This window comes from Capsicum annuum, chromosome 3 (genome assembly GCF_002878395.1).
Source record: "Capsicum annuum cultivar UCD-10X-F1 chromosome 3, UCD10Xv1.1, whole genome shotgun sequence".
In the NCBI taxonomy this organism is placed as follows: Eukaryota; Viridiplantae; Streptophyta; class Magnoliopsida; order Solanales; family Solanaceae; genus Capsicum; species Capsicum annuum.
Window position 1 is genome coordinate 247,908,156 of NC_061113.1, and position 12,330 is coordinate 247,920,485.

The 12,330-nt window shown below is 33.3% G+C and overlaps 2 protein-coding genes across 3 annotated transcripts; both read right to left on the bottom strand.

Moving 5' to 3' along the window:
* Positions 1 to 1,637: 1,637 nt before the first annotated feature.
* Positions 1,638 to 4,069, bottom strand: LOC107865946 (pentatricopeptide repeat-containing protein At2g20540-like). The gene has a single exon (XM_016712131.2). It carries the CDS (start codon positions 3,724 to 3,726, stop codon positions 2,032 to 2,034), a length of 1,695 nt encoding a protein of 564 aa, XP_016567617.2. The 5' UTR covers positions 3,727 to 4,069; the 3' UTR covers positions 1,638 to 2,031.
* A 61-nt stretch (positions 4,070 to 4,130) lies between these two features.
* On the bottom strand, positions 4,131 to 7,862 carry LOC107862424 (LIM domain-containing protein WLIM1). Of its 2 annotated transcripts, none has more exons than XM_016708008.2 (5): positions 7,395 to 7,862; positions 5,204 to 5,300; positions 5,061 to 5,098; positions 4,856 to 4,945; positions 4,131 to 4,634 (listed from the first exon to the last, which is right to left on the bottom strand). In XM_016708008.2, exons 1-5 carry the CDS (start codon positions 7,530 to 7,532, stop codon positions 4,416 to 4,418), a joined length of 582 nt encoding a protein of 193 aa, XP_016563494.1. In that variant the 5' UTR covers positions 7,533 to 7,862; the 3' UTR covers positions 4,131 to 4,415. The 2 variants fall into 2 exon arrangements, with proteins under 2 accessions (XP_016563494.1, XP_016563493.1); XM_016708007.2 differs by having other exon boundaries at positions 5,061 to 5,101; positions 7,395 to 7,842.
* Positions 7,863 to 12,330: the final 4,468 nt, after the last annotated feature.

The following is a 12,330-nucleotide window of genomic DNA, read 5'->3' on the forward strand; positions in this document are numbered from 1 at the left end:
TTTTGCATCTTCAACGTCTTTAACTTCTCCACCTATCATTCCAGTGGCACCAGGGAATGATGGTAATGTTACGAAAGGTGAAGGTCCATTAGTTTTGGTAAACCACTGCAAGTCCCTAATAAGTATCTGCATCCAATTGTCCTATATTGAAATTCAATTAAGACATTTGCTTCAAAACAAAGGGAGCATATATCAATTTGTTAAGTTGCAAATTATTTATTGGAATCCTAAAGACCACAAAAGTTCCCTGAGTATTAAGTTTTATATTTTTTATTACTACGTGTTGTTTCTTTAGCCTCGACTATTGTACTATCTTATTGTAGTTCTTTGCTTGTTGCTAATGCTTTCTTTTATATCTTTTTTTTGAGCTGAGGGTCTACCAGAAACCACCTCGCTACCTTCTTAAGGTAGGGGGTAAAGTTTGCGTACACTCTACCTCCCTAGACCGCAGTTGTGGAATTACACTGGGTTTGTTGTTGTTGTACAGAGCACAAAAGAAAGAGCTTGAAGGCTGTGACCTTGATATAGATGCAGACATTCTAATTCAAAAGATCACTCTACAATTTTCAGTATGGCTAATCATGTCTGAAAATTTGTGGTGAATACACCTTGACAGCATCTGATCAATGTCAAGACACACCGGAAAATATATGGTTGGCTTTTGAGGTAGTCTGAAATGGACCAAGTAATGTAGAAGAAATAAGGTCATGTGAGATGGATGCAGAAAATCAACATATTTCAAGAACTTATGCTGCAAATGATAAAAGCGTGATACAAGAGATGAAACGAGCTTGCAAGTAAAATTAACAAAGAGAGAAAGCATAGGAGAAATAAATTGCACACATTTTCATTGATTACTTTCAAGGAGAATGAACTCGGTATCTAGTGAAAATTTCATGGAAAGAAGCCAAAGCATTTCCGAAAAGGAATGCAGAAAATGACACAGAAGACAAATGAGATATAACTCAAGAAAAGAAAGCGGAACAGAGATGCAAGAAGTTAGAGATTAAGTTCGGGGCACTAATAAAGCAGTCGTACTGTGAACCATTGTCACTAGTCAGGCTTCGCAATATAATTGACCTGAAGGAGCTCCAGGGGTCTCTACTTCCACTGTTGTGTAGTTCTGCGGATAACTTGAATACCAGAATGTCCTTTCCATCCCTCGTTCAATCTGATATACCGGCCACTCATACAATTGAGAAATATATCATGTCTTGTTGGAAATTGCTTTAAGTTACTGCACTAGTTTTAGCAAAATAAATTATTTAGATTAGGATGAATTTGAATTTTGAATTTAAGTTAGGTTGTTTGATTTGTTGAGATTTTTTAGTTAGTTTGAATTTTGAATATTGCTGATTTTTCTATTGTAAGGTGGTTATTTAAAGCTCCTCAGTGCTTAATAAAATCATTGAAAGCTATTGAAAGATTTCAATCGAGTGAGAGTCATTTTAACCCCTTTTCGCTGCCCCATATTTTTTTTCAAAAAAAACCAACATGTCTAAAGAGGTTAACTTTCTGCTGCACCTTATGCATGAGACCTCATATCAAAAGCAAACCTTCCGTTGGCTGGTATCATGGGTTCCAAATCACTGAACGATAAAGATGATAGGAGCCTGACAAATGAGATAAAAAAGATAGGAACCTCAGACTTTAATTCCCGTCCTGTAAAGTTAAAAATTCTTACAGATTACCCTCTGCTACGAACAGTTCGTGCAACATTCTTTACAGATATAAGTGCTTTTTCCCTGAACTAACTACTATGAGTAGTCATCATAGAAATATTCTTCTTCTAATAGTATAAAAATCAGAAGCAGGCAGTAAAATACGTATCTCTTGGTCATAAAATTCAGAAGTGGCCTTCAATTATGATTGACAGTCGCAACAAATTCTTAACTCCATAATATGTCAATTCAAATCTCCAAGCAGATTCATGGAACCAAATGCTAAAGTCTTAGCTTTTTACCAAGCGAAGCTGCTGCTTCCTCATTCTCTCGTTCAATGAACGTATGTATGCTGTTAGCAAGAATGCCTCTAGGAAAGCACTATCCAAAGTTCGTTTAATTTGTCCAGAACTTCCAAAATCTGCGGGTGTAGCTTATCAGCAACACGAAACTCGTGAACAACACCATTCACCTCGATCCAACTGCATCCAATGTCCGATTGGGTCTTCCTCTGACCCATTGCTTTCCTCAACTCGGAAACTTTCTCCCAGTTGCCCAGAGATGCATACAGATTAGAGAGCAGTACCTCACTTCCACTTGGTCCATCAGAGTTAAGCTGCTTTATAAAATCTATAATGCCGTTACCAAGGAAAATATTACGATGGATTCTACAGGCACTGAGCAAAGCCCTCCATATGACTATATCAGGTTTTATGTGCATACTCTTTACAACTTCAAGTGCCTTTTCCAAGTATCCAGCACGGCCAAGTAAATCTGCATAACAGCCATAGTGCTCAATCTGAGGTTCAAGTCCCCATAAGTTCTCCATGTTATTGAAGATTGACGAACCCTCTTCCACCAGACCTGAATGGCTGCATGCATTAAGCACCCCTATAATAGTCACTTCATTTGGATTAACATTTTCATCCAACATCCTTTTAAACACGGTTAAGGCATGCTCACCGGGCCCATGATATGATAACCCCGATATCATACTTGTGAAATTGTGTACATCGGGTCTTGGAATTCTGTTGAAAATCAATCTTGCAATGTCTATTCTACCACATTTTGCATACATGTCAATAAGAGCAGTAGATATATTTGAACTTTCATGAATTCCATTCCTCTTAATATACGCGTGAATCCAATTTCCCTGTTCTAAGGCCCCAAGATTAGCACAAGCAGATAGAGCACAAACAAGAACAGCCTCATTCGGCCTTACCTTATCCTCAATGGAACAAAACATTTCATTCAAACATAATAGTACCTCCATATACTTTCCATTTCCAGAAAAACCCGATACAATAACAGCCCAAGAAACATCATTTCGCACAGGCATTTTAATAAAGACTTCACAAGCTTGATACATCTCACCATTATTTGCATACCCACATACCAAACTTGTCCAAGAGAACACATCTCTTTCCGACATTCTATCAAAAACTTTGTAAGCATCATCCGTAATCTTAAAAACTGCATACATATTAATCAACGAATTGCCCACGAATAAATTCGACTCAAGCCCATTCCTCACCACCAACCCATGAACAATTCTGCCCTGTACAACTGATCTTTGGTGCGCACATGACGTAACAATGAACGTAAACGTATACACATCAGGAAGAACCCGAATAGTGAGGTGGTCTAAATTCAAGAGATGGCGGAAAAGACTGAAACTTTCTGAAGAATTTTGGAGTTTGCAGTAAGCTCTGATCATAAAATTCCATATTAGAATGGGCGGTGAAGGCAGAGGATATTGAAGAAACAATAATCTTGCTGAAGTAACTTCCTTTATATGTAGGTAACAGTGAATCAGAGAATTAACTAAAGAAGCAGTTGATGAGTGTTGTTGGATGAGTATTTGGGCATGTATTTGCTTTAGTTGGGATTTTGGTGGGCGTTTGTGTAGCAATTTAGACAATTCTTTTCGAGGTGTGTGAAAATTCTGGCTGGGAATTTGGTGTTGGGAGATGGCGGGAAAAGTGAACGTTGAAGAATAACAGATTCGACATTTGGGTTTAACGCAAGTTAAGCGATTGGCTTTACGCCACGAAAGCAAGCGCATTTGAAGTTTGACGAGGAAGAAGACGAGGAACTGGAAATCAACGGGACGTTTCAGCTCTAAGCATACTACTTTAGGGGAGTTAAAATGCAAGATTATTTTTCTTGATGCCAAATGACTTACACTACATTGTTGCTGCAGAGATGAGTTAAGAGAGTTTTGTGTGCCCAAAGTTTGATTTGATCAAAATCACTTGAATCAAAATACTAAAGGTGATATTTAGTCTTAAATAATTAACTTAATTATTCTTTTTTCAAATTTAAAAATTTTCCAATCTCCACGATTAATTTTGTATGTTTTAAGTCTGGGTTACATATCGACCCAATCGGGTTGAAATATTATGTGATAATAAATTTGATAGATCATTTGGTTTTACATTTTGGGTCAAGTCAACAAATGAGTCATGATTTGAACTTTTTAAATTTAAAGCCACTCCAATTTCCAGACAACCACAAGAACAATCACATTGTACATACATTAGGTAAAATCATTTGATTTATCAAGTAAAACACACTCCAAGATAAAAAGAGAAAAATGAAGTGAAACTCTGTTGACTCTCATATGAAAATATTATATATTGGCATTGTAAATAACCCTCTTGTATATATGTGTTTAACCTCTGCACCTGATTCAGGCCAGATGGCTGGTTCTCGATGTCGTATTGCAAAATCACACGAACACGAAAATTTTCATCAGGCAGGACTCATTGCTTTTCCATTCTCAGACACCCCTTTAATTTTATCATGGTCTTCCATGTGGCTGAAGTTACCTCTTTGCTTGAAGAGTTGCGTATGATGGTGCCTGCAGTAGAGCTTGTGATCATGGGCCACATAATTTGATGGACTGATCATACAGCCCCCATGGCTGCATTTGAAACAAGGCCTATGGTACGAAGTGCCATCAACAGCCACCTGTGAAATAGCAGTAACCATATAAGTATCTGTTGATCTAAGAAGAAGAAGATAGCTTCAACAATGCAGAAATTCTTACTTTCTAATGATGACAGAACACATGTATTAGATTGACTAGTTAAATTAGTAGACACAAGTTGGATTTCTAAAGAGAAATAAACTTTCTATAGGTATTAATATTCGACTAATTGCTACTACATAGAAAACAAATATGCCACTACCTTTTCCAGGGGGTAGACAGTTTTCTTGCATGCAACACATTTATCTTGAGTTCCACCAAACAAAGCTGAAACTTTGTTGTTTGATTGTGTCTGGAAAATCGATAATGCAACACAAGTGAGATCAACGGATAAAAAGATGAGAATGGTGAATGCTTAAGGGATCATCGAAGATCTTGACATTATAAATAAATCAATCATGGAATACCTTATCAAGAGATCTTTCCTTGGCTGTTCTTGGCCCCCCTACTAACAACAATATAATAGGCAAGTGAGATCAAGCTACGATGAAATATATAAATGATGAAAAAAAAGACTAATAATAAATATCAACTTGGTAGCTCTATTAACCTTCAAAACTCTTGTTCAAGCTTCCTGTCATTTTGAATAGTTGATCAAAGTGAGGTCTGCAGTATAAAACCCCTTCATAGGAATTGTAGTTACTTAGCTGCAGAAGTTTAAAAATGATAAGGAAATTAAGACCGCAATATATCTTTATTGATCAATGAAAAATAGCATGGAAGTGATGATAAAGACATATCAGAGTGTAGTTGACATCATACAATTCGTCAACCTAGACTACAGGGCAATTAGCCGTATATCGTTTATGTGTATGCCAAATCAAGAAGCACAATGATATAAAAGCTTCCAACATGCATTCTGTGGTAATGAAGTCGTAAGGCATGAAAATTTCCTGTGGTTTTTCCAAATTGGAGGAAGATGAGCCACCAGTGTCATTGCTCCAGTAGAATGGACCATTACTGGTAGGCAGAGCTATGATTTCCACAAAAACCAAGAGTGATGTTGCGGCAGCTTGCCAATTAGCTGTTGATTTGAGGGTGTGTCTAGAGATAATTGGAAGAGAATAAACTGCAAACAGGACGCGTAACTACTCAACCAGAGAGGGAAGGCCAAAGTTTGTACATTAATTAAGCGTAGGGTTATCATTTTAATAGATCCACAGAAATGTCACCGAATAACTAATCAAAATTCAGAAGTGAAAAAAGTCATCATTTGTACTATCTTTTTCAAAATAAAACAGATCTTCTAATTCAAGTTTTAACTAATAGGAGAATCAGCGTTGTTATGAGAAGTTATTCGAGGAGAAAGGAAGAATATACTATGTTATTAGTACCATAAACTGGTAAAGTTGCTGCCATGTGATCAGGAGGCTACTGGTTCAAGCCTTGAAAACAACATCTAACAGAAATGCAAGGTAAGACTGCGTACAATAGACCCTAGTGGTCGGTTCCTTCCCCGAACCCTGCGCATAGTGGGAGCTTTAATGCACCGGGCTGCCCTTCTTTAACGATAAACATCCAAAAAAACGCCAACACTTACACAACTGAACGACAAATCAGAAGTTACAAATCATGGTTTATCCCTGACACTATGTTTTGAAATTTAGCTGAGGAGTGAAAGAAGGCAATATTTACGTTAGCAATATGATCAATATTAGTACTGCTCTGATATATTTCATTTAGAACATTTATGAAAAGTTTTTTGATGGCAAAATACAAGAGATAAAATGAAAAGAATCACTAAAGAGAACCAAAAGCAAGATAAAAGTGCAAGGAATTCAAATCTTCAATGTAGCAAGACAATAAACAAAAAACAAAAAAAGTGAAAAGAAACCATAAAATGATTAGCCAGCCTGCCAAGTCAACCACTTTCCTCCTGATTGCACTAGCTTTATCAATATTTTAAATAATCCAATAAAAAGATCCATCTTTCAGAATTATACCTACTATGGATTTCAAATTTCTGCTACATGGCTTTTTCTTAATGACAAACAATACTCATTAAACAGTAGAAAATAACATTATTAGATTGGATGTGAAAAACAACAGTATATGGTTGTGTTCATGCATTGGAAATTTATTAGAACCTCTGTTAATAGGACAATCTATCCTTAAATTCTTGAGCAGTGGTGCAGGATCAGATCCCAAAGATAATAAGTATTTAGGAAGTCTTTTCCAAAGATTCTATAAAAACCTCATTTGATACCAACGACGACCGGATGAATACAAAATGTATTATGAGGTCGTGTTACCTACCTTGTTTTCAAAATTACTGATCTCACTTTTTATGGAACCTTACGTATAGATATCTTTTGTGATCTTATAATGTTAAAATTCGTTACGCTATCGTTGGTCTATTGGTGCATACATATAAGTTAAAACTACATAATGAACCATTTCCCCATGGTAACTTCCATGTATAATGTATGGATAATTTACTATGGCCAACACTAGAAGACAGAGATAAAAGATCAGAGAACTCACTGTAGATCGCTTCATCATTATCAAGATGTCATCAAAGGTATAACCTTAACTTAACAAACAATCCTGCCTACTAGCTTCAAGTTTAATTAACATGTATTACGTGTTTTTCGATCTTGAACAAGCCAAAACATTCATTTTCAACAAAACCAAAACCAGAAAATCCCTACAAATAAAAAAAAATACTATTACTACTTTCAGGATAAACGTTGATCACAGATGATCTCAATTAGTCCATGTAAAAGAGGATATAGTATGACCTTAAGAGTACCCTTGCAATGATTGCATCTGAAACAAGCCTTGTGATAGACCTTGCTGTCAGCCTTAAGTTGATCCACCAAGTAGACAGTTTTCTCACAGGCCTTACACTTTTGTGTTGTCCCTCCAAAAGTTGCCATTCCTTTTTTTTTTTTTTTCCTTCTTCTTCTGCAGATAGATAGATAGGTAGATCTCCTACTCAAAATTCAATGAAAATTCTGGAACACGATCCAATAAGGAAAAAAAGATCCCTTGTTTCCAAGAATATATAGTCTCCCACTATCTGTAATTAAGTCTCTGAAATTGAAAATTTTGGTTAAGGAAGGAGTCAGAGAAGTGGGGGAGTTACCTTAAGGCATAGGCGTGTTGAATACTACTAACTATTAGTAGTAGCAGCGGACAGGCCTATTCAAATGTTGGCTGTCCACATTGTGGGGTCTAATTAATGCTAATTAAAATTCATGTTTGCTGACTTCTACTTTAGTTTAATGGATGGTTAATAAGGAAAAATCTTTTGGCCATAATTTTTCGGTCACAATTTGGCCCCGTAATGGAAAAAAATTGCATTCACAATATAAATTAGTTAATTTTTAGATTTTTTTGCCCTTTTTAGGGTAAAATATAGTAAAATCTAAACAACGCTATGAAAATCTTTTCACAATTATAGCCAAATTTGAGTCAAAAAAATTGTGATCATTTAGCACTTACCGATCAATAATTATACCATTCCCCAAATACTCGCCGACTGTTAATAAGGAAGTAAACTTTTAGCTTTTGTGAGCTCTAAGTACCAATGCATTTACTACTCGGCTACTCGCTAGCGACTTAGGTCCTAGTTATTTCATCTACACACTCATATACTGTCATATTTTTCCTTATTGCAAGTCTGAATTTAAATTATAACCAAACAATAACTAACCACCACTTATCTTTATCGCACCTTATTGGTATAATATATCACAATAATTAAATTAAATTCGAAAGATAAAATGAATAAAATTGAATAAATAAATATTCAGGTTGAGACACGGATATTATAACTCTCTTTAAGGAGTTTTGAGCCCACTGCAGTATAATTTACACTGATCTTGCAGTATCACTCTTGATTTGTTCCCTCCATGATACAATAACTCATCACGATGTACAACTCAAGCAACTCTAAATTAGTTGAAGACAAAGCTCCATTTAGAATATTTTCTGTCTCAATTTTCTCTCTCTCTTTTTTCTTTTTTCTTTTTTCTATCTCGATTCTCTCTTTCACTATTATAATTACTCTCTTTGTATAGTAAATATAGTTAATTATAAACGTAAAATATATTTTTTTTGTCTCAATTCAATTCTCTTTTGTCATCCTCTTCATATCTTACAATATACTACGTTTTCCTCTCTCACAAATACAAGAAAGAAAACACATTTTATATAGATATATTATTTCTTTCATTTAGTAAATGAGAAAGTAATGAATATTAAGTTGAGTAAAATAAATGTTTAAATATTACACAAGTTATATGACATAAAAACATGCATAGAATAACGGGTGAATAATAAATAAAATATTACAAGAATTATCAAAGAGAATTGACCAGATGCATTCTTCCACAACCATACATGGAAGAGGAGTCATCAAAACACATTTTTACCACAATGAAACGTGGGAGATGAAAATCTATAGATGCTCCAGCATGCAGCATTTCAATGCACTTCAATATGACACTTTAATAATATTTATAATATTAAAATGTATCAACAAACCACGACCACTTACTATCTCCACCAAGATCACCATCAACAACAACTAGTATTTTTTCACAAAGTAGACAGTTCATATTACTACCTTAAATGTGAGATAAAAAGACTATTTTCAATAGACTATCAATTCAAAATAAAATAATTTAGACAAAAAATAGTAAAAAAAACAAGATATACTAGAAATCAACATCTCCAATAATACCATAAATAAGATACACCAAATTATATAACAAAAGATACAACATCCCACACTCATAGTAACTTCTACCCTAATTCGCCTCCTCCAAAGACCACCATCAACCATCATTATAAACAATCTACCACCAGGGGCGGAGCTACATGTGTTTCAGGGGTTCATCCGAACCCCTTTCGACGGAAAATTATACTATTTTTGCATGGTTGTATATATTATTTATGCATATATAGTAAAGATTAAATCCCCTTCGACTAATTCGTATATTTACTTCTGAACCTCCTCAATTAAAATTCTGGCTCCGCCACTGTCTACAACCACCACTAATCATCTACTACTGTTGCAGAACCTCAAATCACCTCCACGAACAGCAACCACTAGCGAATATATAGCACAAATCGTCACTGTCACCCCTATTTGGTTGTTGTTATTATTATTATTAATTATTTTATTATATTTATTAGTTTTTAAATAGGAATAAATTATACGCATTCAACTTTTAAAAATCACTATTTATGTTCAAACCCTAAAATATTCAAATGTCTTACTCTTAATACGGACCAAAAATAAATGAGTTATGGAATGCTTTAAGATTTTCTGCTTATTTTGTGTATAATGAAAAATGGATACTTAAATTTGAGAGTACACACTTTATCAGCTGCCAATGGAATCGTTCCACCTTAAATTTTGTCCCTCTTTGAAGAGTCCGAAATCAAAATATGTCGTGAAATTAAAAAAAATATCAAAATATGTCATGTATTTAAAATATTACCATAATATGCTTAATTCTACATATATTATTTTTAACAGAAGTTTAGAAACAAAGTTAAGATTTTAAAAAAGTACATAACTCTCTTTTTAAGGAAGTTATGCATTTTATTTTTTTACATAACTCGCTTAAAAAGAGAGTTATGTAATAGAAGTTACATAACTCTCTTTTTAGTGAGTTATGTATTTTTTTTTTACGTAACTCACTAAAAAAGAGAACAAAATGCATAGCAAAGGCCTTATAAAATAGAATTATCGTCGTCTAATTTTTTTCATGTGTTGTAGACTTATAAAAGTGAGTTGGTCTTTGTTTATAGTGAAAATAATATGTAACTCAGTACGTAATTTAATAAGAATAAAATTCTAAAATAATCATAAATTTTAAATTGTTTTAGAATTTTGACTTTAATTTTAGTCATTTGTAGATTTGCTAATGCAAATCACATTTAAATAAAATGTCAGATATACAGTAGTATATAAAAATAGAAACTTGTATATCATAAAATAATGTTATTTGGATGTAAGTATTAACTTGAACTTGTAGTTTTTTTATTGTAAAAATTCAGTAGCCTTTTTTCCATGGGTGATGATAAAAAAGTTATAACCTCAACTAGGTATATACAAACTAAATACACGACAAAATAAGATACGTGATTAATCAAATGACTCTATGAATTTGCATTGATACTTTCACATTTCTATCTCCCTCCCCCTACCCCCGAGAATCTTTAGAATTTTCAATGCTTAACTTTCAATTTGTTTCTGACTATCAAATGAAATATGAATAACACATTTTCCTCATGATTTGTCTAGTTTCACCCCTATATTATTCGGATTCATTTCTAGAAAAAAAAAAAAGGAAAGAAACAGACCATAATGAAAAAGAAGGGCAGGTTATTATATGTGGGTTTAATAATGTGCTTATATTAATTATGAGAAATAATTGAACTATCTTCGTCTAGTTTTTTTTCATATGTTGTAGGCTTATAAAAGAGAATTATGTATTTTGTTCTCTTTTTAAGTGAGATATGTAAAAAAAATGCATAACTCACTTAAAAAGAGAGTTATGTAACTTCTATTACATTACTCTCTTTTTAACTGAGTTATGTAAAAAAAAAAATGCATAACTCTCTTAAAAAGAGATCGAGTTATGTACTTTTCTAAAATTTTAACTCCATTTCTGAACTTCCGTTAAAAATAATACATATAACTCTCTTTTTAAGAGAGTTAAACATAGTATGGTAATATTTTAAATACATGACATATTTGATACTTTTTTTTAGTTTCATGATATATTTTGATTCCGAACTCCTCTTTGAAGGTTAAGCTTTTCTGTTAGCTTATGATAATATACTGTAGCTGGTCAAACCGTCCAAAGTATTTACATCATTTGAAATCAATATTGTTCAATTACTTTCCATTTCGATTCACAAGACATAAATATTTGGAAATAATTCAAGGAGAAAAAGGAAAGTCTATTCATAATATAATTCATTTTGTTTCTGAAAATATTTAGAAATAATTCAAGTCATATTAATTTTACATCTTTTTCCTCAGTTGTTTTAAAAGTGGACAGACAGAAATGCAAGTAGGGAAGTACAGCTCATTCTCAATCATTTTTTGCAATTTTTTTTTTGCTTCACTTTACCCTCTTTTTTGGCATAAACTTTACTTTTTGTTTTATAATATTCAAACTTTTTGTTTCATTCATCAAATAAAGTGGGTAGTCGTTGAATTAGTGATCATTTTATGGGATATCCTAGCCAATACATGAGCCCTCCTTTTCTATTTTTCTCATTATTTTCTTATTAATATATATTTCTACTTATCACCGAAAGATGGTGGTAATCACACGAATATGAGACATCTAATAATTAAGAAATAACAAGAAGACATCACGTTGGAACAACTAATAATTAACCTCTTATTTATTAGCTCTATTTGAATTAATTCCACCATTATATATAATAACTACAAAGAATATAGCATCATTATCCTAGAAAGAACGGCGCCATAAATAATTGTTGTAGTTGTTTAATATCAATTCATTAAACTTAAAATTAATAATAGATAATATAGTGCATACACCAAAGTGGGAGTACGTACGATTCTACTATCATTCCAGCAATGTAAATATACCTATAGTCGACATCCATGTTAGGTAATGTGCATTAGTCCTTTTAAATACTAGTGTTTAAATGTGGGATACAACACCAAGCATTCTTGTA